This window comes from Pseudophryne corroboree, chromosome 1, assembly GCF_028390025.1.
Source record: "Pseudophryne corroboree isolate aPseCor3 chromosome 1, aPseCor3.hap2, whole genome shotgun sequence".
NCBI lineage: Eukaryota > Metazoa > Chordata > Amphibia > Anura > Myobatrachidae > Pseudophryne > Pseudophryne corroboree.
The window spans coordinates 372,285,563-372,312,569 of NC_086444.1; the positions used below are offsets into that span (position 1 = coordinate 372,285,563).

The 27,007-nt window shown below is 44.0% G+C and overlaps 1 protein-coding gene across 6 annotated transcripts in view; it reads right to left on the minus strand.

Annotated features, from left to right (window-relative positions):
• LOC134885352 (serotransferrin-A-like) overlaps positions 1-27,007 on the minus strand; it is a 202,692-nt gene that overhangs the window by 49,440 nt on the left and 126,245 nt on the right. For all 6 annotated transcript variants that reach the window (XM_063913065.1, XM_063913061.1, XM_063913062.1 and 3 more), the window contains 7 exons: positions 22,183-22,345; positions 18,671-18,735; positions 16,636-16,793; positions 13,191-13,377; positions 11,714-11,862; positions 1,669-1,759; positions 986-1,045 (listed from right to left, as the gene is read on the minus strand). In XM_063913065.1, coding sequence (XP_063769135.1) covers positions 986-1,045; positions 1,669-1,759; positions 11,714-11,862; positions 13,191-13,377; positions 16,636-16,793; positions 18,671-18,735; positions 22,183-22,345 — 873 coding nt within the window. The remainder of the gene's footprint in view (positions 1-985; positions 1,046-1,668; positions 1,760-11,713; positions 11,863-13,190; positions 13,378-16,635; positions 16,794-18,670; positions 18,736-22,182; positions 22,346-27,007) is intronic.

Genomic DNA, 27,007 nt, shown 5'->3' on the forward strand with positions numbered 1-27,007 from the left:
AATAATGTGCGGCATATGTGTAAGGGACATTATGTGCAAAAGGGCATTAATAAAGGTTGTCATAATGTGTAAGGCGCATTATATTTATAAGGACATTAATAAGGTGTCTCATATGTGTAAGGAGCATTACTGTGTGGAATGTGTATAAATACATTACTAATGTGTGGCATTATGTGTATAAGGTGTTCTACTATGTAGCGTTGCGTATAGAAAGGGCACTACTGTGTCATCTAATGTGAATAAAGAGCAATAGGGTGTGGTGTAATGTGAATAAAGAGCAATTCAGTGTGATGTAATGTGAATAAGGGGCTCTACTGTGAGGAGTAACATTTATAAGGTAAAGTGATACTACTGTGGGATGTAATATGAATTATGGACACTATCACATGATCAAATGTGAATAAAGTTGCAGTACTGTGTGGTGTAATTGGAATTGGGGTTACTATTGTGTGGCCATGCCCATTGCCAGCAAAAACACACCCATTTTTGGGCTGTGCGCCAAATGTGAGAAATGTTCCTAATTAAAATATAGGGGGCACAAACACCAAAATAAGGACCACTACCGGTGAGGGGTGATAGTGCTGGGAAAGAGGTGCAAGGTCAGAGGCGGAACCAGCGGTGGTGCTAGGGGGCACCAGCCAAAATCTTGCCTAGGGCATCATATTGGTTAGGGCCGGCTCTGGCAATCATACATTACCAGGAAAGTCCAGGAACAGAGCATTTTCTCCCTCATGGAGAGGGTCAGGTAGGCAAGTATGAGCTAGATTCTGATTGGTTGCTATGGACAACATCCTCCCTTTTCAGTTTTAGAGGTATTAGTACATCTACAACTACTGTAAGTATCATTAAAAAGAACAAGTTTAACATGTGTCATTGTTTTTATATCACAAACTATTGGTTAAATAAACCCACACACAACATCAGATCCACTAGACGTGATTGTAGTAGGGTTTATTACATTTGTGCTCTCTGTGCCATATCTTACCTCTCTCTGACATGCGGTGCAGCAGCTGATGTGGGTCTGTTAAACAGTCAGAATGTTCACCTATGGGAGTAGAAGTGCACACTGACTCAGATGTAAGCACATTTATGGTCATCCAGGACAACAGCCAGAAGCTTCAATTTAATTGTTTAGGTATTATTAGGTACCCATCAATACCTCAACCTAGAAATAATGTGGGCGTGGGAATTGTTGTACAGGATTACAAAAAATTGACAGGTTTTGGATAATAGTATAGTAACATGTTACAAATTGGGGCGTCTACATGAGTAAGGTTACTGCACTTACGTCCTATTATTATAATCCTTACCGTCACACCTCCTCACTCCTCCACTTTACTTCAGCAGTTCCCTTTATTGCTCTATACAAATGTGCAAGTATATAAATGTTACCCCGGTTATAATTGTCCTTTGTTTAAAATGATAATTATATAGAAAGAAATTTCCCAGACCATTAAAATGCCAGTTTGTTTGGTTTATTTATATGAAAATGCTCCAAACGAAATAACTTCACACAGTCTTGTAGAAAACCAGAATTGCTTTCTGTGACTAGTTAGACAGGGATGCTGACAACTTTTGCATTTAACTGTATTACACTGAGGGAATCATGCTACAGACACAAATGTTAACATAGAGCATAAAGGTGAGAATATAAGTACATATACTCACCCCAGTATTCCACTGCTGCCGGCTGAAGACCACAACTGGCAGCAATGTATGCATGAGTAGCATCTAACGACACAGCATCTGCCTCATTGCCCTGAAGTGATGATGCCAGAATTGAAAATACCATTAATTAGAAAGCACTGGTCATCTATATCTATAAAATTCTAAGATGAAAGCATTCATAGGTTAGGAATTCTAAATACCAAATATATCATGAAAGTCCGTCATTCAAAAAAGCAGCAGTTATTTTGATAGTAGGAGCTGTAAGTCTCTTCTTAAACACAACAATAACACCCTATTGTTAGAGAACAGTAGGTGATTGCATTGTCCTAGGACATATCAAGCTGTCAGTGGTTGCTTATATTCACTGACGGTTCTGTTTCTGTATAGACATGCATGCTGCGATTACATGCCCTTTATATGCACTATACTCCCCTTGAAGCTTGTCTAATTATGTATTCTGACTGTCACTACCTGCCATTCCAGGTATAGCGTTTCACCCTAGTACTCTGTGATTATCTCATCTGCTGTTGTGCCTCTTATACTAACCACTGCATGTGCCTGGTTCAAACTCTGCTTGTGACTCTAAGTCAATAAAGAATATATGCCACCTGGATTGACCCTGGGCCATCTTAACGTATAGGCACACTGGGCAGCTGCCCAGGGCCCCACAATTCTAGGTGCCTCAGAGCAGGGGAGGGTGGTAGTGACACAATCAGTGTGGCAAGGCAGCATCTCTACTTGCCTCCAAGATGAGTTTGGTATAGAAGATCTACAATGTCTAGGTTGACAGTCATTAGGTCAACCCCATATGGTCGATATGCATTAGGTTGACCTATGAAAGGTCAACACTGGAAAAGGTTGACATGGACAAAAGCTCAACATAACAATGATCTTTACAAAAATGGTCAACACACTTTTTTTGGTATTTTTGGGGTTAGTGAGGATAGTTTTTACATCTGGAACTAACATTTGTAGAAATGCGTCCGCTCACCACGCTTTCCAGGTTCACGGAGTCTCGCTCTGCTCAACACTACATTACTAAAAATAGGATTTTAATTACCTACCGGTAAATCCTTTTCTCATAGTCCCTAGAGGATGCTGGGGTCCGCATTAGTACCATAGGGTATAGACAGGTCCACTAGGAGCCACTGGCACTTTAAGAGTTTGAGAGTGTGTGCTGGCTCCTCCCTCTATGCCCCTCCTACCAGACTCAGTCTAGAAACTGTGCCCGAGGAGACGGACAACTTCGAGAGAAGGAATTTACACAGATAGTGGCGAGATTCACACCAGCTCACACACAAGGCAAACCAAGCTAACTAGCTTGAAACATCAGCAACGGCTGAACAATATTACTTACTAAGTAACAAAACAGTACTTAACCAAGAACTAAGCAGTACTGAACTAAGTAACCACTGCAGGATCACAAAGCGCTGGGCGGACGCCCAGCATCCTCTACGGACTATGAGAAAAGGATTTACCCGTAGGTAATTAAAATCCTATTTTCTCTTACGTCCTAGAGGATGCTGGGGTCCACATTAGTATCATGGGGATGTACCAAAGCTCCCAGAACGGGAGGGAGAGTGCAAGGGCTCCTGCAGAACTGATTCACCAAACTTCTGGTCCTCAGTGGCCAAAGTATCGAACTTGTAGAACCTTGCAAACGTGTTTGACCCAGACCAAGTAGCCGCTCTGCAAAGGTGTAAAGCCGGGACACCCCGGGCAGCTGCCCAGGAAGAACCCACCTTACAAGTAGAGTGGGCCTTAACAGACTTAGGACACGGCAGTAGAATACGCATGCTGAATAGTGAACCTGATCCAGCAAGAGAACCTGATCCAGCAAGAGATCGTCTGCTTAGAAGCAGGACACCCAAGTTCCTTGGGATCATACAGGACAAACAGAGCGTCCGACTTTCTGTGACGAGAAGTTCTCTTCAAATAAATCTTCAAAGCCCTCACAACATCCAAGGACTTTGAGGTAATTGAGGAGTCAGTAGCCACTGGCACCACAATAGGTTGATATGAAAAGCCAACACAACCTTTGGAAGAAATTCCTGACGCGTCCTGAGCTCAGCTCTATCTTCATGGAAAATCAAGTAGGGGCTCTTGCAGGACAATGCCCCCAATTCTGACACACGTCTAGCAGATGCTAACGCCAACAGTGTGACCGCTTTCCAAGTAAGAAACTTGACATCAACATCCTGTAAAGGTTCGAACCAATCCGACTGCAGGAACTGCAGCACCACATTAAGATCCCAAGGTGCCGTAGGGGGCACAAAGGGAGGCTGGATGTGCAGAACCCCTTTCAAGAAAGTCTGAACCTCAGGAAGGACCGCCAATTGTTTCTGGAAGAAAATGGACAAGGCCAAAATCTGGACCTTTATGGTACCCAAGCGTAGGCCCACATCCACACCTGCTTGCAGAAAGAGGAAAAACCGCCCAAGTTAAAACTCCACCATAGGAAACTTCTTGGATTCACACCAAGACACGTACTTTTTCCAAATTCGATGGTAATGTTTAGACATTACTCCTTTCCTTGCCTGTATCAGGATAGGAATAACCTAGTTCGGAATGCCCTTCCGAGCTAAGATATGGCGTTCAACCTCCAAGTCGTCAAATGTAGCCGTGGTAAGTATTGAAAAGCGAATGGTCCCTGTTGCAGAAGGTCCTCGCGAAGAGGAAGAGGCCTCGGATCTTCCAGCAGTAACTCCAGAAGATCCGTGTACCAAGCCCTTCTTGGCCAGTCCGGAGCAATGAGGATCGCCTGAACTCTTGTTCTCTTTATTAGTTTGAGTATCCTTGGGATGAGTGGAAGTGGAGGGAACACATACACATACTTGAACACCCACAGAGTCACCAGGGCATCCACCGCCACTGCCTATGGGTCTCTTGACTTGGAACAGTACCTCCGAAGCTTCTTGTTGAGGTGGGAGGCCATCATGTCTATTTGAGGTACGCCCCAAAGACTTGTCACCTCCGCGAACACCTGCGGGTGTGGGAGGCCCCACTCTCCTGGATGGAGATCATGTCTGCTGATGAAGTCCGCTTCCCAGTTGTCCACTCCCGGAATGAAGATTGCAGACAGCGCCACCACGTGCTTTTCTGCCCAGAGGATGATTCTTGTTACCTCTGACCTTGCAGCTCTGCTCTTCGTTCCGCCTTGTCGGTTTATGTAGGCCACCGTCGTTACATTGTCCGACTGAACCTGAATGGCCTGATCTTTTAGAAGATGTGCCGCTTGTAGAAGACCGTTGTACACGGCCCTTAGTTCCAGAATGTTTATCGGAAGGATGGATTCCAGACTTGACCACCTTCCTTGGAAGTTTTCCCCTGGGTGACTGCTCCCCAACCTCTGAGACTTGCATCCATGGTTAGAAGGATCCAATTCTGAATCCCGAACCTGCGGCCCTCCAGAAGGTGAGAAGTTTGCAGCCACCAGAGGAGTGAGATTCTGGCTTTCGGCGACAGACGTATCCTCTGGTGCATGTGAAGATGAGATCCCGACCATTTGTCTAGGAGATCCAATTGGAAGGACCGTGCATGAAATCTTCCTTACTGCAGAGCTTTGTAGGAGGCAACCATCTTCCCCAGAAGGCGAATGCACTGATGAACCGATACCCGGGCTGGCTTCAGGACATCCCAAACCATTGTTTGTATCACCAACGCTTTCTTCGCCGGCTGAAACACCCTCTGTACTTCCGTGTCAAGGATCACCCCCAGGAAAGACAGTCTCCTTGTCGGCTCCAAATGCGATTTTGGAAGATTCAGGATCCATCCATGATCCTGGAGTAGTTGAGTTGAGAGAGCAGTGCTCTGTAACAGCTTCTCCCTGGAAGACGCTTTTATCAGCAGATCGTCCAGATAAGGAATTATGTTTACACCCTGCTTGCGGAAGAGGAGCATCATCTCTGCCATGACCTTGGTGTGACCCTCGGTGCCATGGAGAGGCCAAACGGCAGTGCCTGGAACTGATAGTGACAGTACAGCAGCACAAATCTTAGATAAGCATGATGAGGCGGCCAGATCGGAATATGAAGGTACGCATCCTTGATATCTAGGGATACTAGAAATTCCCCCTCCTCCAGACCTGAGATCACCGCTCCCAGAGACTCCATCTTGAATTTGAATTCCCTCAAATAAGGGTTCAATGACTTTAGGTTCAATATTGGCCTGACCGAACCATGCGGTTTCGGTACCACAAACAGGTTTGAGTAATAACCCTTGTTTGTGAGGTAAGGTGGAACTGGAACAATGACATTTGACTTTAGCAATTTTTGAATGGCTTCCTGTAGGATAGCACTTTCTGTCAGCAAAGTTGGTAAGCCTGATTTGAAAAATCTGTGAGGTGGGAGTTCTTGAAACTCCAGTCTGTACCCCTGGGTAACAATATCTTGTACCCAGGGGTCCAGGCATGATGATGCCCAGACATGACTGAAATTTCTTAGTCTTGTAACACCTTCCCAATCTCCAGGCTGGGAGGTCCACCGTCATGCCGAGGATTTTGAGGAAGCAGAACCAGGTTTCTGTTCCTGGAAACCTGTTGGTGCAGGTTTTCTGTATTTCCACCGACCTCCTCTAAAGAAAGTGGAAGGGAGTTTTGACTTTTTAACTTTCGCGTTCCGAAAGGACTGCATTCATGCATTGTAGACGTAGGATAACATTTCCTAGTCGGCGGTGTTGCTGAGGGATGAAAGGTTGACTTACCCGCAGTTGCCGCAGAAATCCACGCATCTAATGCTTCCCCAAACAGGCTCTGACCTGTGAAGGGTAGATTCTCCACACATTTCTTTGATTCTGCATCCACAGACCATTGGCACAGCCAGAGTCCTGTGCGTGCCGAGACAGCCATGGAAGAAGCCCTCTCATTAAGATGGCCAAGGTCCTTCATGGCCTCCACCATGAAACCTGCAGAATCCTGTATGTGACGTAAAAAAACAATTCAATGTCACTTCAATCCATAGAATCTAATTCCTCTAGTAATGTGCCTGACCACTTTACTATGGCTTTAGAAATCCACGCACAAGCAATAGTGGGTCTGAAAGCTACTCCAATAGCTGTGTATAGTGATTTGAGCGTAGTCTCAATCTTGCGGTCAGCCGGCTCTTTTAAAGCGGTGAACCCAGGGACAGGTAAAACTACCTTTTTAGACAACCTAGATATAGAAGCGTCTACTTCAGGCGGGATTTCCCAATTTTTCCTGTCCTCCACAGGGAAAGGAAAAGCAATAAGAACCCTTTTTGGGATCTGGAATTTTTTCTCCGGGTTTTGCCAGGATTTTTCAAACAATGCATTTAATTCCTTAGACGCAGGGAAAGTAAGGGAGGTTTTCTTATTGTCTGTAAAGTAAGCCTCCTCTACCTGCTCAGGTACCTTATAAGTAATGTGTAAAATGTCCCTAATAGCCTCAATCATGAGTTGCATTATCTGGGCAAGAGCACGCTTCTTTGGGTACTGTATATAATGGGGGCTTTAGATGAGGTAGAGGGAGCTGAATACGACAAATCCTCAACAGATTTTCTCAAAACCTGTGTTTCAGTCTCATTTTGAGCTATCCGAGATGAGATCTGGGATATCATGCCCCTAATATAATCCACCCATGAGGGTTCGGATTCAGAAAGCTTAGAAAGAACCTGGCAATCCTGAGTACATGGAATAGACTCTTCGGGAGAAGATACACACTCTGCAGCACAAGATACAGAGTTCTTAGACATGCTTATGTGAGATATATAAACACACACACACACACACACACACACACACACACACACACACACACACACACACACACACACACACACAGGAAAATGCAGACACAGTTTTCCCCAGAGTACCTTTAGAGAGCCACAGAGTATAAGGAGCCAGCCACACAGCGCCCCAGTAGGCAGTTAATACAAGAAAACGGCCGGCGCTGAACTGAATAACCTTAATAAGATTAAACAGCTATGATAACACTCTTCCCCCCTGTCTATAACACCCTGGTACCGCAGCGGTATGCTGGAGTTATGTGGAGGGCAACGCTCCCTGTCAACGTCTCTTTAGTGTGATCTGCAGGGAGAAAATGGCACTGGTGTGGATCCACTCTGAGAAGAAGCCCCGCCCCCTGTAATGGGGCGTCTTTCCGCTTTCACAGATTATACTGGCCTGAGGTGATTTTGCTGCTAACAGTGGGATTATCCCCTGTTAGTATATGTGACCAGTGTAGGGTATGTTGCACTGGCCCAGGACGCCCCTCACAGCGCCGTACACCAAGTGCCGCTGAGCCTTCTCGAGAGCAACCTGTCCGAGCTGTGCTCCCACCCTTGTGCTGCCATTCCCGCTCTTCTATCTTCTGGCTCTGTTAGGGGGTGGCGGCCGTGTTGCGGGAGTGAGCGGTCGCCTTATGGGCTTGCGATCAGCACCCTCAGGAGCTCAGTATCCTGTCAGCGGAGATAGAGAACCATTAACTTCTAGAGTTGGTTCCTACTTCTCCCCCTAAGTCCCACGAAGCAGGGCGGCTGTTGCCAGCAGCCTCCCTGTACCTAACATCTTAATAAAACCAGAAAAACTCCTAGGAGCTCCCCTAGCTGTGACTGGCTCCACCGGGCACATTTTCTAAACTGAGTCTGGTAAAAGGTGCATAGAGGGAGGAGCCAGCCCACACTATTAAACTCTTAAAGTGTCCATGGCTCCCAAGGGACTTGTCTATACCCCATGGTACTAATGTGGACCCCAGCATCCTCTATGACGTAAGAGAAATCTAAATTGCAGTATAAAAATAAAGCTGTCTAACATTTGTGGGCTATAGGCAAAGGCAGACTGTATTTATCCTGCACATACAAAACTATAACCCACCCAAATCTAAATATCTCTGCACATGTTACATCTGCCTCACCTGCAGTGCAAAATGATTTTGCCCAGTTGTGTGCTTTTTTGCTTTATTTACAAATATGAATCAGGCCCACAGTGTGTAGTATTTAAGAGAATATCAAGGCCTTCGATCAGGTCTTGGCCTGCATTTGTGAAGGCTGCATTCTAAGGGGGGGCACTCGATATACCGGCTGTCGGGATCCCGTTGCCCAGCATACCGGCGCAGTGATCCCGACTGCCGGGATACCGACAGCCATTCTCCCTCTTGGGGTGTCCACGACACCCCTAGAGGGAGAATAAATAACGTGGCGCAAGAGGCTCTTTTGCGCTCGCCCCGATGTCGGCATTCCGGTGGTCGGGATACTGGCGCCGGTATGCTGGGCGTCGGGATCCCGACAGCCAGTGAGTTGTACTACACACCTATTCTAAGGCTGTCATTCCAATGTTACAGAGTTGGAATTGGAGTTTGAACTGGATCTGAACTTTGGCCTACTCTAGAACTTCAGATGAAGCAATTTTTCAAACAGTGCAGCTCAGGATCATTATTTTGTATTATTATTCTGTTGTTACCAAGTACTTCAAAGACTGTATACCGGGGCAGTATCATGTCGCAGCTCAGTCGCAATCAACAAGCTGCTGGATGAGACAAGCAATTGAGTTGCTTGGGTTGTTGCATCTTACTCCATTATTTTTAGTTCGAGAATATCTGTACCATCGTTTTTATAGTGCTGTCACCATTGTTTTAATACTGCTGTATAATGCCTTTGTGTTTGTTTTTAATCTTTTTCCCACCACCTGGATGTTATAGGACTGCTAAGTGCACAACACATGAACTATCCATTCAGTGCATATCATATTACATATGTTTTAGTCACCTGTATATGTCTTGTATCACATTGTAACCTTTGTAGTGCACCCAAGATGGCTGCATCCCATGGGGGAGTACACCCATGGATGAGAAGAAAAATACTTGGAAATTATGGTTGTGTCAGGGCTTTGCTTCTAGCTTTATTACGCTGCAACTTCCCCATTTTATGTATTTTTTTCTAGGTGTTGCCTATTACACCCATGGTAACCTACAGATGTAGCCATGCTCATCTTTGCTGCGGTGTTGCATGCTGCAACAGAATGTTGCTGCATGGCATGCCGGTCTATGACTATTCGCAGCCGGCGATCACTCCATTAATTCCTAATGGAATTAATGGAGTGATCGCCGTCTGCGAATAGTCACAGCCCGGCACGCCATGCAGCATGCCGCAAAACAGAATGGCTACATCTTTATGTAGCAAGCCCAAAATGGCTGACTCGCCTTTCACCTTTTATTAGTGGGTTATGTAACCAGTGGAATTTATTACCCTAAATGGCTGCATCAACCCTGCATTAAGTTCATTGTGTCGGTTATGTTAACTATGTTCACTATTTTTCAGTTTTTCGTCTTGCTGTAATACTAAACTTCTGTGCTATGTTTTTGATGCTTGTAAAACGGCTTTGTGTCCTGTTGGAGAACAGCGCTATATAAACAAAATAATAATAATTATTATTATTAGTGGTTAATCAGTAAGCACATTTAAAATTGATCACTTGTTTTATTTTCCGAGATATTAGAATACTATTAATATTTTGAGCAACTAGGGAAAATTACCAGGTAGGCGCTTAATGCCAATTGATGGACACAGTGGTAAAAATTAAACCAATTTATTACACAGCTTGACAACAAACAACACATAAAAATAAACAAGACCACAATACAATAGTAGTATAAAACTGAGGTTCCAATTGGGAACACTCTGCCTCTTGAAGAAGCAGCCTGGGGTGCGGAGAAACGCGTTGAGGATACAGAGAGAAGGAGCCCCAATACCTATTGCCAACAAGAATTGAAGTGTGTCCTCCCAGCAGTTCATTTAAACTACTGCCGACACTTGTCATATCTTCAGCGTGACTATTTCATTTAATCCCTTGGACCATACTGGGAACACCTGGTGATTCATCTTGGTGAGCACTATTCCACCAGCACTGGGGGTGGAGCACGCTGCACCGGTGTATCTACACTTTGCCGGAGGAAAGAGCGACTTTTCAGCTGACGCTACAGACAGCTCACGCCACGGACGAATCCTGCCGCTGACGGATGTCTCACCCGTGCTTAGGGTGATAGAGAGCGGCCACGCACATCGATACCATTGCGGTATAATAAAGGAAATGCCGTCCAGTCTGTGAGTAACAGCTATTTTACTTCTGTCCATCCTTGCATTGTTCATACCAAAATCGGCAAGTGATGAACTCTTTCCCAATTGGAACCTAATACACATTGTGAGGACACCCACATGCACAATTGTGCCAAGTATTCGTGTGTTTTTTACATCTGGGCAAGAAACCTAATATAGCCAAAAGCTATCAAAGAATTATTCTCTAATATATAGTTATTGTGACTACCTTCTGAGTACATTCAATTAGTTTTAACTTATTATTTAATCTAGAGGTCTCCGGAACCTCAGTTTTATACTACTATTGTATTGTGGTCTTGTTTATTTTTATGTGTTGTTTGTTGTCAATCTATGTAATAAATTGGTTTAATTTTTACCACTGTGTCCATCAATTGGCATTAAGCGCCTACCTGGTAATTTTCCCTAGTTGCTCTGTTTCTTGAGGAGGCCGGCTACCTCCTCACCAGGTGGCAGCTAATCCCAGGGTGCACACATACACAGGCCTGCCAGCGCCACCATCACCTCTATTTCTTTTTTTCTATTAATATTTTGAGGTTTATTTACTAAATGTCGATTTCAAATCAATGGAATACAATGGAAATCAGTCGCAAAAGTTAGTAAATGTTTGTTTTAGCCCTGGAAGCACAACATCGAGTAAGCTGGATATACACTATACAAACACTGGAAAATGGACAAAAACGGTTGTTGATACAAATTGGTTAAATCCGTGATTTAACCAATTTTTCTGAACGACAGGTTTAGTCAATTTTCCAGTGTTTGGGAGCAAGTGGTCAATTGTCATTTGCTCTCATCCATTACCAGATTTTCATTCTAATCAGCCAGATCTGGCAGATGATCTGCCAGAAAATTGTATAGTGTATACTCAGCTTTAGATTGATTTCCATTGATTTAAAATTGATTAAAAAAAATCTATGGAAATCGACCTCCAGTAAATATACCCCTTGTCTCTTAGGTGTGTGTGTTCATTTTGTGCTCTATACCTTGATCATCTCAATGCATCCAGATAGAGAAGTTGCTTGGACACAGACCAGTGGATCTGTCCTTACTCTCAGCGCCCAGTCTTCACACTTCCTCAGCTCGGCTGAACTGATACAACACCAACGGATAACGCTTTGATCCAGAGAGATACCTAATATGTGTATATGTTAAAACACCAAGAGGGCTCAAATTATACCAGATGACTTCTAAACAGCAAAATACAAAAAGTACAGTGTGCCGGTTCTGTTGTATATGACAACTAATGACTGTACAAGGAGTATGTGTATTACAAAACCTATGCTGAATAGTACAGTTTTATATTTTTGTATTTAAACTCAGAGAAACCTTTAACATATGCTGGAAAAATGCAGAAACCCATATATAAAAACATGTAGAGGACATGAATGATTTGATGCACACATTTAAAGCTACAGTATATGCATACTTTTGCTATTACACATCACAATTCCTTTGTTTTACATTACCTCTGATTGACAGATGGGCATCAAATAATTATAACAAATGCATATGCTTCACAAATGAGCATATTTACAAAATACTTGTTTGCAATGTTTATAATGTGTAAATACTCCCAGCACCGCATATGTTAAACACACTGTAGAACCCCCAGTTCACATTATGCCACACAGAAGCAGCTCCTTATAGGGGTATTTAAGAGTTTTCAGTTACCTGGCCCTGCTTGTTATTTATCCTGCTCTGGTCTTTGCCGGGTGTGGATCATTGGGTCGACCATAACTAGGTCGACAGCCACTAGGTCGACCACTATTGATCGACATGCACTAGGTTGAAACAGGAAAGAGAGGTCAACGTGGACTGAAGGTCAACATGTAAAAGGTCGACATGAGTTTTTTTACTTTTTTCCGTGTCGTTTACTCCGTAAAATCAGCGATAACGCCAATTAGTGCACCGTGTCCCCTCGCGTCACTCACCATGCTTCAGGCAAGTTGCCTTGCTCCGCTACCGCTGCGCTTGGCATAGGTCACTATTCCCAATCGTAGTCCACGTAGATCGTAAAGTGTGAAAAACTTCCAAAAATGAAAAACAAAGTGAAAAACTCATGTCGACCTTTGCAATGTTAACATTTTGTCAATGTCGACCTTTGAACCATGTCGACCTAATGCATGTCGACCAATAGTGGTCAATCTATTGACTGTTGACAAAACAAACGCATACTGTTTTTGCCTGCCCTGACCACTGCTTTGATACTGGGACCATTATAATTTTGCAGACTGTTCTAACTTTAGCGTGAATGTTGACTTGGATTCTGAATACTGGAATATGCTGTCAAAGGGTCTATAAAAGAATGCATCTGTTCTTCCTAAACCAGTCTGAATTTGTGATAGTTCCTTCAGTAATAAGTAAAATTGTAGTGTATGCTAGATGTAGAAAAATGGCTTTAGCAGTATAATAAGAAGGCAGCAGAATGAGTAGCCCATTCATGATTCTTTTATTTCTCACCTTCGTGACCTAGGCCCTTTAACAGAGCCACATAGTCCAGTCCAAGGATCCCAGTCACCTCCACATCATCTTCCAGCACCTGCAATCCTCGTGTAGAGTCATGAAAAAGAAGATTCTGCCCACCAAAGGTTTCTGATGTGAAGAGAGAAAGGCGGCTCTTGTGTTTCCCATCTCTACCAAATAAATTCTAAACAAAACATATACATATTATATGATCAAGAACTGTAATACAAAGTAAAATGCTGAAAAGAAAGCTGAAATGTAAAGTAACACAGACGTAAGTCCAGTAATTAATATTTTACATGTTACTACATAAGATCTAACCCTCTTCATATCAGGTAGACATTCTCTGAAAGAGTAGCATCCTCTAAATGTATCCAGTATCTAATTCTTCCCCATTTAAATGCATTACTGCAGTGTATTGTTTTGTATTTACATTATCATTATCATATAACAGTGGTTCTATGGGTGAAAAAGATAAAAGCAGCAATGTCAATCAAAAGCCTTCATTAAATCTGCTATTATACCCAAAGCAGCTATTCTCTGGCTTTCTAATTCTAGATGTTTGTCTCTCTCCATCTTTGGATCCAGATGAAGTACACAGTGACTCTCCAGAAGTGTTTCAATAGACCTTATCTCTAGGTCTACTAAATCTTTTCTGCTTCAGTCCAGGCCCAGTGTACCTGCAAATGGGTACTGTTTAGCCTCAGCTTTATTCCATCTTTTCAGCCTAAACTATATTCATCACTACAGTGGGTGCTTATGGGCCCTGGACTCTACGTCTTCCCCTGCACCCATCTTATGCCACCAAACGTTAATAATTCCCAGCATTCACTTAAGTTGGAGACAGAGGAGTGGTCAACTGAGTAGTCACCCCTCGCAAACGGTAAGCAGAAGCACTTTAAGCAAACCCGACAATGTGAACTTGGCATCATGTGAACTTTGAATCATAATGTGAATTGGGGGAACTTCGATGTTGCACAATGTGAACTAGGAGAACTACATGTGGCGTAATATGAACTGAGGGCACTACACGTGTTATAATATGATCTGGAGACACTACACTGTGGAATAATGTTAACTGAAGGCTCTGTGTAGCATAAAGCAAACTGGGCACTACAATGTGGCCTAATATGAACACTTCAATGTGGTATAATGTGAACTTGGGGACACTACAATGTGACATAATAACTGCAGGCACTGGAAGCACTGTGTGCCATAATGTGAATTAGGGTACTACTGTGTGGCGTAAAATTATCTATGGCACTACTGTAGGCCCACCTCTGAATCAGGCTGTGAGTGTGCTCAGTCTGGGCTCCCAACTCTCTACCAACATTTTAATTGATTCTTACCCTTTTTATTCATCACAGGTGTGCAAGTCATTCTTGTGTGCTTGCACTGCAATTTATGAGCCATCTGCTGCAGTCATTTCTGATTGTCCAGTATCCTGGCCTTAGGCTTGAACTTGACCTTGTGGACTTCCTTACCTTTGCTTGTTTTTAAACTGTGTGGGCAAGCCAGATTAATTACAAGCATTACCAGCAGTGTTGTTCATCAACTGCTCTGCTATCGATGGTCAGTGGATTTAAACCATCTGATAAGAACCACTGAAGGTGAGCCACCTATGGTTTGTGTTTTGCACATGCTCAGGCGGCACCCACGCATGAGCAAAATGCATTTGTGTTTCACCATCGGCCTCAGCCATCAATATTATACCATCATGTCTGGCAGTCAATGGCTAAAACATTCATTTTTGGTCTCTGACCATCAATGGTTGCTATGCCATTGGTGGTCGATGGCCAACCCTAATTTCCAGTATATCCAGTTCCTTCAGTCCTGCTATCTGCACAACTCAATCACAAGCATTGGTGTACATATCCAGCCACTTCAGACTTATTTCAAGAACTGCCACATTGGGGGTCATCTACAGCTGGCCATCATATTAATAATAATTAATAATGTACATGCTTCTTTTCCAGAGGGCGCCCTCTTCTGTCTCTCTTGAATACATACAGTGTACATACATTTGCTGGGTATTTGGAGTCGACCTCAGATGGTAGTGCACCCTCTTGTTGTGTAACCAAGCTGTGTTTATGTATGTATGTATATATATATATATATGTATATCTTTCACCGCCTACTGGTAAATAATTGCTTATCTCTGGCCTGATTTATTGCTGCACCAATCAAAGCGAAATCTCTGTACATGAAGGGCACGTCTCCACATTTGTCTACTATCAGCATTTTTTGCACTTTTACATTTTGTTATACCTAAATACATTACAACACAACATTTATTGCAGAGCTGCACTGACTTGTGTCTTTTCCAATAAACTCTTACAGGGTACTTTGGGCCTACTTCAGACCTGATCATAGATGTGCTAAATTTAGCACAGGGCTAAGCCGCACTGCATGTCTGGCTCTACCCCTACCCCCACCCCCCCTTCCCGCACGGGTGCTCCCTGCCTGCGCAGCTAGTGCACATCCTAGCTGTGTTGGCAGGCGGCTAGCTGCCGTGTCCCAGGTTGCAGTGGCTGCGTGTGACATCACGCAGCCGCAGTGGCCCACACCCGCAACGGTCTGGACAAGCCTGATTTGTCTGGACCGCGCACCGCCAACGGCGTTCTAATGACGTTTACATGCCCCCTCCCGTGACCGCCTCTGCCTGTCAGGCAGAGGTGATCGCAGCCCTGAGATGCTTTTAGCATCTCACTGGGATCCCGGGGTGCGCGCGCGCACTCCACGAAAGGTTTCAGACTGCAATCGCTGCCATGGGTTTATTAACTTTTGCTAATGTAAGACAAAAATCACATTTTAAGGTTTGTTTGTTGTAATATGAATACACATTTTCCTTCACACAACATATACAGTATGTTGTTTACTAGACAGAACATGGCTTCGCTGTTTTAGGGCCTGATTCCGAGTTTTATGGAAACCCATTTGCGTACCGCTCCGATGGTGAGAGATCTACACATGTGCAGATCCCTGTGGGGGCGGCGATGGGGTCCAGTTCCAAAACTGCAGGCGTGTTACCTTCGTTTTGGGGGAGTGGCAAGGCCAGGGTCTGTGTCTTCCAATGCAGATTTACTGTCCTCGGCTACTGTGCTGAGGCAGCCATTCTGAGAAGCCTTAGGCTTAAGTCAATGGCACAACTGATGTTCTGATGGTGATCCACTGCTGTGTCTTTGGACGCAGCACTCAGATCTGCGATGCCGGCAGTAGGTGTCTTTTTGCCCTCAGATGCCTCCTACATCTTTGGATACAGCACTCTGATCTGTGATGCATGGCAGTAGGCGTCTTTTGCCCTCCGATGCCTCCTACATATTTGGACGCAGTAGTAAAGAAATACTGTACAACAATTCCAGCTCATTTATTGATGTTCCCCATATAATACTTACTAGATAATCCCAGTCCTTGTAATGAATATGTATGTGTACAGATTTACCTGAATCAAAGTAAGAAATCGCTTAGTGATTCTTTGCATGTGTCCTCTGGTGACAACGGCTTTGCTGGGACCCTGCCCCAAATTGCAGGATTTGTAAGATTTAAGACTGGCAGTTGATCCATCTGGGCATAGGAGTTCAAACTGCTCCAGTTCTGAATCTAAGTAAAAGCAAATATCAGAATCCTATAGACCATATATTCTACCTTGTACTGTGCTAAATAGGTCATTGCTGTGCCACTGTATCTCTGTACATATACCTCAGTGCTAGACTACACATGTTTACATTATACCATAGCTACAAAGCTTGGTCTGACTGGATGGCCGCCTGGAAGAGCATGCTGCTGAGGGGGCCCTCACTGCATGGTCTGTGCACTGACCACATCAACATACTGTAGTGCCAAGCTCACCGACTGATAGATTTCCTGTCTTCCTGCCAACTAAGGGGTCTATTTACTGAGCCTTGAATGGAGATAAAGTGGATGGAGATAAAGTACCAGCCAATCAGCTCCTAACTGTCATGCTACAGGCTGTGTTTAAAAAATGACAGGAGCTGATTGGTTGGTACTTTATATCCGTCCACTTTATCTCCATGCAAGGCTTAGTAAATAGACCCTTTAGGCATGGATGGTGCTCGATATACCAGCTGTTGGGATCCCGCCGCTCAGCATACCGGTGCCAGGATACCGACAACTATTCTCCCTCTTGGGGTGTCCACGACACCCCTTGAGGGAGAATAAATAGTGTGCGCTCGCCCCGCTGCCGGCATTCCTGCGGTCGGGACCCCGGTGCCGGTATGCTGGGCGCCAGGATCCCGAAGGCCGGCCTATCACAGTACACCCCTTAGGCACACCTGCAGCTTGCAGAGCTTTGCCATATTGCATTAGTACTGACTAATATCTCTCATTACTATAAATCACATCAGCTGTGCATATGATTTCTCAGTGATGTACCACTTAGGGCCTTAGGCCATCATCATAACCACACACTTGCATCAGTCCTATAGCCTACCTGGTACAAGAGATCCTTCTGAAATCATCACTGATCTCTGTTTGTGCACAATGCAGCATAGCCCGACTACATGTCCTCGCACAACTTGGGCCATGTGCTAACACATTGTAGCCACCCACTGACCCCATTCAGCCACAAGTCATACCTCCCAACTTTTGAAATATTGAAAGAGGGACGCACGCGCGGCGAAGTCGCGCGCTCCCGAAAAGGGTTGTGGCTTATTGAAAAGGGGGCGTGGCTTCGTGGGATGACCCGCAATCGCAAGCCATGCCCCCGTTTTGGTCACTGAGGGGGCATGCCCAGCGCTCCGTGAGCTGCTGGCATGCCCCCTCTCCTCCTGTCTCAAGTGAATAGACGCTGTGCGCACGCGCACAGCGTCTATTCACCGCTGCTCTGCTAAGCAGGGCAGCGATGACAGGAGCCTCCCGACTGCCCCCCCACCGCGGGACACTGCAGCCCGCGGGTGGGACAGCAGTACAGTCCCCAAAAACCAGGATCGTCCCGCGAAAATCGGGACAGTTGGGAGGTATGCACAAGTGGAGACAATGAGCCTAATTCAGATCTGACCACAGTAGCAAAATTGTTCTCTAATGGGCAAAACCATGTGTAGTGCAGGTGGGGCAGATATAACAGAGTTAGATTTGGGTGGGTTGTGTTCAAATTTAACTCAGGTCTGAATTACTGTAGGCCCAAGAAGCGTAGACTATGAACTGTCTGTAGATGCATGCACTCAGCTAGGGAGCATATGCAGTGCTAAAACTTAAACATCTGTCCACAAAACGGATTTGCATGCAACTCTGCATCAACCCTTTTGTTTGCTACCAGATAAATAAATGTATGGGTCGGTGTAGAACTGACATTTTCTTTCTATTGGTACAAGCATGCTATTAGTCCTGAATTAATCATTTTATTCACAGTTATGTTTGGTGTTTTCTGCACTTGCTGCACCTCATCATCCTCTTCCTCCAGTGTGTATACTACATACACAGTGTTTGCATAGGCTATTGTTTGCATTACAGCACTGTACCTGTTGCACTCATTATACTCAGGTGATCCAGGAATGCAACATCCCCTGCACGGCTCTTCAGACACCTGTATTAATGCACAAAAACAAATTTATCTGCATATTCTATATGCTGTAATAACTTTACAAAGACAATGCAGATCATTCAGCTTGACATTTTGTGTTAATCTGATTTTACATAAACCCCTTAACGGCTGAGGGCCGTCCAGTTAAACTTATCAGTAACAACAATTATACTTAACATCTAAAATAAAGACCCGGAGACTTGAATTTGGTAGAAAAACTTGACAGCTATTTATTTATAAGCATTAAACTAAATATATCTGATAAAGCAGAGTAAAGAAATGAAGAGTATGGTGGCAAGAAAGAACGGCAGTAACAGTCCACACCAAATGCTCTATACAAACTCAGCCAAGTAACAACACTAAAACACCAAACAAAGGTGTCCACTCAACCTCCACTTGACTACCCACCCGTCCGGGTGGTGAGGCTGCCCCCGTTAAGGTGATCCAGCAGATGTTATTACAGTTATCGAAGGTGAGCGCACCAAAAACAATTAGCAAACTCAACCAACAACAGGTAATAATCTGTTCTTTCCCGCCACCGTGACCGTCGAATCCCAAAAACAAACCACCATCATCAGAGTAACCAAAGAGAGGGAGGGAAAAGCTTCTAGAAAAGAGGCTGACCTAACTGCCAGCTCACTAATACAATATCAGGCGCAACCACCCATAGGCCATTAAGACCTGGGGGTATATTTACTAAGCTCCCGATTTTGACCGATTTTGCGTTTTTTCTTCAAAGTGTCATCTCGGGAATTTACTAAGCACAAATCTCGGCAGTGATGAGGGCATTCGTATTTTTTTTGAAGTCCAAGAAAAAAAATACGAATGAATACACCATCGGTCAAATACGCCTGTTATTTGATAGAACTCGGTCATTTACTAAAATTTGTATTTCACAAACACTGCCGTGAATAAATACAAATCGTAAAAAAAAGCAGTTTTAAAATAGACCTGCTTTTTATTACCGTGTTCTGATAGGCATGCACGGATCCGTGAGATCCGTGCATGTTTATCAGTGGGAAGGGGTGGGAAAGTGTTTTAATTTTCCTAAGCAAAACCAGCCTTGGGCTCTTTGAGCCGGTCCTGGTTCAAAAAATATGGGGGGAAAAATTACATGGGTTCCCCCATATTTCATAAACCAGCACCGGGCTCTGCGCCTGGTCCTGGTTCCAAAAATACGGGGGACAAAAAGCGTAGGGGTCCCCCGTATTTTTTAAACCAGCACCGGGCTCCATATTTTGTGAACCAGGACCGGCTCTAAGAGCCCGAGGCTGGTTTTGCTTAGGGGGGGGGGGACCCCACGCATTTTATTTTTTTGATTTTTAACAGTTATTTTTTTTACGAAAGGTGCACAATGAAGCCCTGCACAGATCTCACAGATCCGGCCGAGATTCATTGTGTTAATGCCGGCAGTGTTTTACTATTCACTCCCGTAAAACACTGCCAAAAAATACGAATGACATCGACATCGGAAAATACGAAAATGCAGAATACGACAGCTTAGTAAATTAGTCGTAATAAATTCAAAAAGTTGCAAAATTACACTTTCGATGTCATTCGTGTTTGAACTTTAACCTCATTTGGAAAAATACGAATTTTAGTAAATATACCCCCTGATGTTATCCCTGGTCCGCCCCAGCCTGAGGTGTTTAACCCACTCCTGTCCTATTTCGTCCTTTCGCTCTCCTACTGTGACAAACAGGGTAGTTTGTCCCAGTTTCTTGTGAGAGACTTTAGTGACTTCTCTGGGAGATTGCAGTCTAAGGGGGATATTGTCAAAGCAGTGATAAGAGTGGAGAAGTGAGCTAGTGGAGAAGTTGCCCCATCAACCAATCAGCACTGAAGTAACATCTATAATTTGCATACTATAAAATTATACAGAGCTGCTGATTGATGGGGCAACTTCTCAACTTGCTCACTGCTCTGCTCTTATCACTGCTTATTAAATGTCCCCCTCGGGGTAGAAACAGGGTTATTTTGTCCACATAGCACACACACTGGTGCATGACAGGGGTGTGGCTAGTTAGAGTTTACTGCTTGGGGAGGAGGTTTAAATAGTATAGAGTCTATTTACTAAGCCTTGGACGGAGATAAAGTACCAGCCAATCAACTCCTAACTGCCATGTCACAGACTGTGTTTAAAAAAATGACAGTTAGGAACTGGTTGGGTTATCTCCTTTCACTTTATCTACGTCCAAGGCTTAGTACATAGACCCCTTTGTTTGGTGTTGGTGGTCAGTACGACCAATGCTGGGCCTGCAACTAGGCAGATGACTAGTGTATAGCCACTGCCAGTAACATGGTCACGGGAATGTTTGTCTGATGTGACTGCTGTAACCAGAATTGACGCTGTTTTGTGCCATACTGACAATTTGATGAATAAACTGCAGCCCAGTGGATCAGCAAAAGCCTGTGTGGACATACAATCCATGTGCTGCAATACAGACTGCATTCCAAAAGATAGTCTAGAACATAGGTTCCCAAACTTTCCTGAATCACGGGGCCATAGGGTATCAGTATTTTTTTTTTCACGGCTCCCCTAGTTTAAAAGTTTTTTATTGCTAAATTTGGGGGGGAAAACATGAAATTATGTAAATTGTGCCTACCTGTCATCCTTAGGGTTAGTTATGTGGAAGTCTACAGTTGTGTTTCTGACTGTTCACATGTTTTATGATTGGTAGCCAGAAGCACTGGTTTCGCCTGTCACTTTGACCATAAATAAATTGATTTGGTCCTGGACCACCAACCTGAGGCATCCCCCCAAAAGAGCCTCACGGCACCCCAGGGTGCCTAGGCACACAATTTGGGAACCACTGGTCTAGAATATACTTTGTATACATTGTATTGCAAAAAGCAATGAACTTTCCATTCTGTTTATATAATATGACAACATGGGAAATACAGTATAGTGTGTGAAATAGCAAATATACAAATACCATAAACCGATGGTTCCCAAAAAGGGGTGCCACAGGTTGGTGGACCAGCACGACTTTTAGGAGACAGATGGTCACATCCTCACCCCAGTAATGTCAGTGGGAATTTTCCACTGTTATGTGGGCCACTGTCTGATCCTGCAGAACTCCATAAGCGGTCAGCCACAAAACACTTCAATCTCTGTGTGTGGGTTGGCGGGCCGCGGGCAGGAGGACAGGACAGCGCAGGACGGGCGGGCATGAGGGTGCGCGGTGTGATGTCAGCACGTCACACCGTGGCCAGGAACACAACACAGGGCGGCCAGAAGCGCAGGGCAGGCAGGAGGGAGCATGGTGTGACGTCAGCACGTCACATCGAGAGCCGTCCGATGCTGGACGGGGCTGTGTCTCGGCAGCACGACCGTCCGTTACCCTCAGGAATTTCATTTTTACCCCATTTGGGGTAATTTACCCCTGTTTCCTGACCACTGTGCTAACATGATGATTACAGAAATGCCATATGATGTGTCTGTCATACCTGAAAGCACCATCAGAAGCAAAAAATGGCTCATTGCTGCTGGTCTCACAGAATTGATTCTTTTCCCGTACATAAGACTTGTATCCCTGGCAAAGTTCACACAAGCTTGGATAGGAGACTCCAATTCCAGGAATACAACTTGCATTGAAATAACCACTGACAACTGATAAGAAGAAAGAAAAACAAAAGGTAATTTATTGACTGCAAAATGGCCGCTCCGAAGCGCAATTACAGCTTTGGATCTGCTGAGAGCCTAAATATGCATAAATGCACTTGAGGACTGTAAAATGGTCTGTGTGCAAATCACCACAGTATGCTGGAGAGCTGCAGAAGGGTGTCTGTATTACCTTCAAGCATAGATACTTACCCCCGGTATCATGCGGGTGACTCCTGGTTTACTTTGGAGTCTCCTGCTGCCCTGTGAAGTTCAACAAAAACCCTGGATTACCGACTGCCTCGTCAGGAATCTGGACTGCACATGCGCAGGTCCGGATGTGACGGGGGGGAAGTTGCACGAGAGGAGCAATTGGAGATGCCACCACGGAGGCAGCACCACACTATAACCTCCGTGCTCTGCTCACCCAGCCTAGACAGGAAGTGTACATAATTTCAGTTCCTGCCCGAGGCCGAGCTGCACCGACAGTGCCCGCAGAGTAGCAGCTGCAGGACCTACCCTAGCCACCATTCACTGACAGCAAAAAGGTAAGTGCTGGATAACACTGCTATGGGAGGGGTCAGAGACATGGAGAGCGGGGGCTCTGGGACTGATGACACTGCTAAGGGGAGAGGAAGGCAGATGCATGGAAAGTGGGTGTTCATGGGGCTGATGTCACTTCTGTGGGGGGGAGGCAAAGACAAGGAGAGTGGGGGCTCAGAGAGAAATGACACTGCAGTACACATCCATACTGGTGAAGCTAGACATGCAGTTTTGCATATCTCCCAACATTTTTAAAAATGGAGTTAGGACTTTGGCGCGCACTCTCAAAAAGAGGGCATGGCCTCTGCATTTTCCGTCACTGTGGGGGCAACCCCAGCACTTCATGAGCTGCTGGCATGCCCCAGTTCCTCTGTATTCTGTGAACAGGAGACAGAGGGACTGAGGCGCTGTGCCTCCCTTTGCTATAGTGAATAATGGGCCTGATTCACAGTTGCAGGCTATGCCGATGTTTTCACAATTGAGTGATTATAGGTAAACTGCATATGCACATCCTCTTAGTCAAAACTCACATATGTGACAGCATTAGTGTACTGATATGTATTAGGACCATCAATCAGTTGCTTGTCAGTGCTAGGCTCAGTATTTCCACTTTCATGAGTTGTTCTCGTTTCCTGGGAAAATGGACTCCGTTCTGACAGTGATAAGGTATGCAGTTTCCACTTTAGATGTTTATTTCTGGTCACAGGAAAATTTGTTTCTTTCGAAATGCATTTAAATTGGATAAAATTACCTTTTCACTTTTTAATGTTTAATATTGACTTAGTTTTTTGTTAGCTATCCTGTTATGTACTTATCACAGCATTATAAGTACAAAATGTGACTGGAAATTTACAGGAACTTTGACCAGGAAAACCAGGGGAAAAAAGCAGGAAACCTGAAAATATGAAAGTGGTAAACAGACTGCTGAAAGGTGGAATGTGAAATAGGTTTAGGCTGCAGGCAGGAGGGTTAGGGTTAGGCTGCGAGGAGAGGTTAGGGTTAGGCCCTAGAGGGAGAGTTAAGGGTAGGGAAAGGGGTGTATTTACTTATTGGGCAGGATGACACTCGCCAGGAGTGCCAGCCAAGGAAGGGCGCCGCCCCACATTGCCACCGTGGCCAGGGGGGTAGATTTACTTTGTAGAGGCTGCACCTGTGTCCCCCTTCCCTGGTCAGTGCCTCACCCGCCTGGCAACGACCACAGCAGGCGACAACCACTGTTAGAGGCGGTATCCGGCACCGCACAGAACTACAATAACTATAATTACAGCTCCCAGCAGCCCTAGCTGCCAGAGCCCACAGCAGAGTTCCTTTACTGTAGTGTAATGTGGTGCAGGGCCGGGCACCGGCATCTATAACAGTGGCTGCTGCCTGCTGTGGTCCTTGTCGGGTGTCACTTTTATATATAGTACTAGTACAGATTGCTGGATTGATGCTATATATATATATATATATATATATATATATATATATATATATATACATACACACACACTCACACATTTATATATATATATATATATATATATATGTATGTATATAATTACATATATGCATACAGATATACATATATATATAAGATTGCCAGAGTGCTGGATTGATGCTATATATATATATATATATATGTATTCTCAGAAATGGTGGATAAGATACTTTAGAGCGACCAATGGTGTCAATTAATATTATAATAGGAGGTTATAATTTAAAAAAAATTTTTAATCACAATAAAATTTGCACCAATAAAGGATATAAAACAAAACCACAGTAAAAATATAAAAAAATTCTACGATCAGAGATAAAAAAGTCAATACAAAAATATCACCAACATGTATAAAAATTTGTTAAAAAACGTATATGGTATAACGGTAGGAACCATGACGCCGGAAGTGGGGCGGACGTGATGTCACCCACTGTCTGGACAGGAAGTCCGGATAAACAACGCTCAGGGAGCTTTATAAGGCTTCCCTGAGCTCAAATTAGACTTATATAATAGCGGTTCTGCTTAGCCCAATCTAAACAGTGGAATGAACATGTCATAGCCTACTTTTAGAAAATATTTCAGTATGTTACTTTTTGGTGCTCCTAATTGACAGGAAGTGATGTAGAGATCACTTCCTCATTAAGATGTGTATATATACCTGTGCTGTCCCACTTGCTCACTGCCCCCTGAGGAAGTCCAGATAGGACGAAACGCGTTGGAGATACCTACCTTCTCTTAAGTTAAGATATTGATTTTTTACCTAAAGTTGGTCTTATTAATCGATATTATATTTTTTCGAAATTGAGTTCTCATATGTTATACCATATACGTTTTTAACAAATTTTTATACATGTTGGTGATATTTTTGTATTGACTTTTTTATCTCTGATCGTAGAATTTTTTTATATTTTTACTGTGGTTTTGTTTTATATCTTTTATTGGTGCAAATTTTATTGTGATTAAAAATTTTTTTTAAATTAAAACCTCCTATTATAATATTAATTGACACCATTGGTCGCTCTAAAGTATCTTATCCACCATTTCTGAGATTACTTGTAAAACACCTTACCAGTGTTTTTTACTTAAGACGTGAGCTGACGCCCTAAATATATTAAAGGGAGTGTCTTTTTTAGGAGTGTTTTTAGTAATTCTGGTCCATATACTAGTACAAATTGTTATCGCTAATTGGCGCTGCTCAGCTTCCTCCTTTTCACACATATATATGTATTGTAACACTGTAGGGGTGCAAGGTGCCTTTTCCTGGGGAATATGGCAGCCCGCAGCAGCTGAGGAACAACACAAGTCCAGTTTCTGGTACAACCGACCCCGGCCAGTTTTATTGAAACAGAAAATAAAACAAACCCCAAAATAAAAATACCTTGCCTGTCCGGCACTAACTAAACATAAGATGTTCCTAACTGTCACTAAACAAAACACAGAGTTCTTCAGTACATACTGTATAGCTTACTTGCATCAGAAAGCGTGTCTCTCACACACAGATCCTGCAGCCTTCCCAGGCAGTCTGCCCATACTAATCAGGTTAGAAGCACTATATCACTCTTACACAGCTGAAACCCTGATTAGCCCTCTGTGAGGCCAAAGACCCGAACTGGGCCCAATGTCTAGAACTCGCCTTATCTCTCTCTCAGAGCCTTTTCCCAGCTTTTACAGCAAACTGAAAAGGTTCAGACAAAACAAAAAGCATTTTTCCTAGAAGTTAACATTTTCTAAAACATGTAAGACAAGAACCTGGGACAAATATACCTGCCCTCAAACACTATCCCAGTGTTCTTGTCACATATCCCCCTCCCCTGTTTCGACCTAGGGGCCGGAACACTTGTAGCCCCCAAACAGAAGATGCGAGACAATGCATCTGCGTTGGCCAATTGTGTTCCCGGTCTATGTTCGACAGTAAACTTAAAGTCCTGCAACGCTAGAAACCATCTAGTTACACGAGCATTCTTGCCTCTATTTACATACATCCATTTTAAAGGGGCATGGTCTGTCACTAGTCTGAATTGTCTACCCAAGAGGTAATATCTCAAGGTATCTAGTGCCCACTTAATGGCCAAAGCCTCCTTTTCCACAATGGCATACCTTTTTTCATGCTCATTGAGTTTCCTACTCAAATAAATGATAGGGTGTTCGTCCCCATCTCTGGTTTGGGACAGCACAGCACCTATCCCTACCTCTGAGGCATCTGTCTGTACCACAAATTCTTTTGAAAAATCTGGTGTTATCAACACCGGTTGTGAACACAAAGCCACTTTTAATGCTTGGAACGCCTTTTCTGCATCAGGGTTCCATTTCACCACATTTGACTGCTTCCCTTTGGTAAGGTCTGACAACGGCACCGCTGTGGTCGCAAAATTAGGAATAAACCGTCTATAGTACCCAGTAATTCCCAAAAAAGCCCTTACCTGTTTTTTATTCACTGGACGAGGCCAGTTTTGAATAGCATCAACTTTATTCAATTGGGGCCTAATCAGACCTCTGCCTATGGTGAAGCCCAAGTATTTGACCTCCTCCATTGCGAGGCAGCACTTCTTTGGGTTAGCAGTTAACCCTGCCTCTCTGATTGAGTCCAGTACTGCTTGTACTTTAACCAAATGGGACCCCCAGTCTGTACTGTGAATTACCACATCATCCAA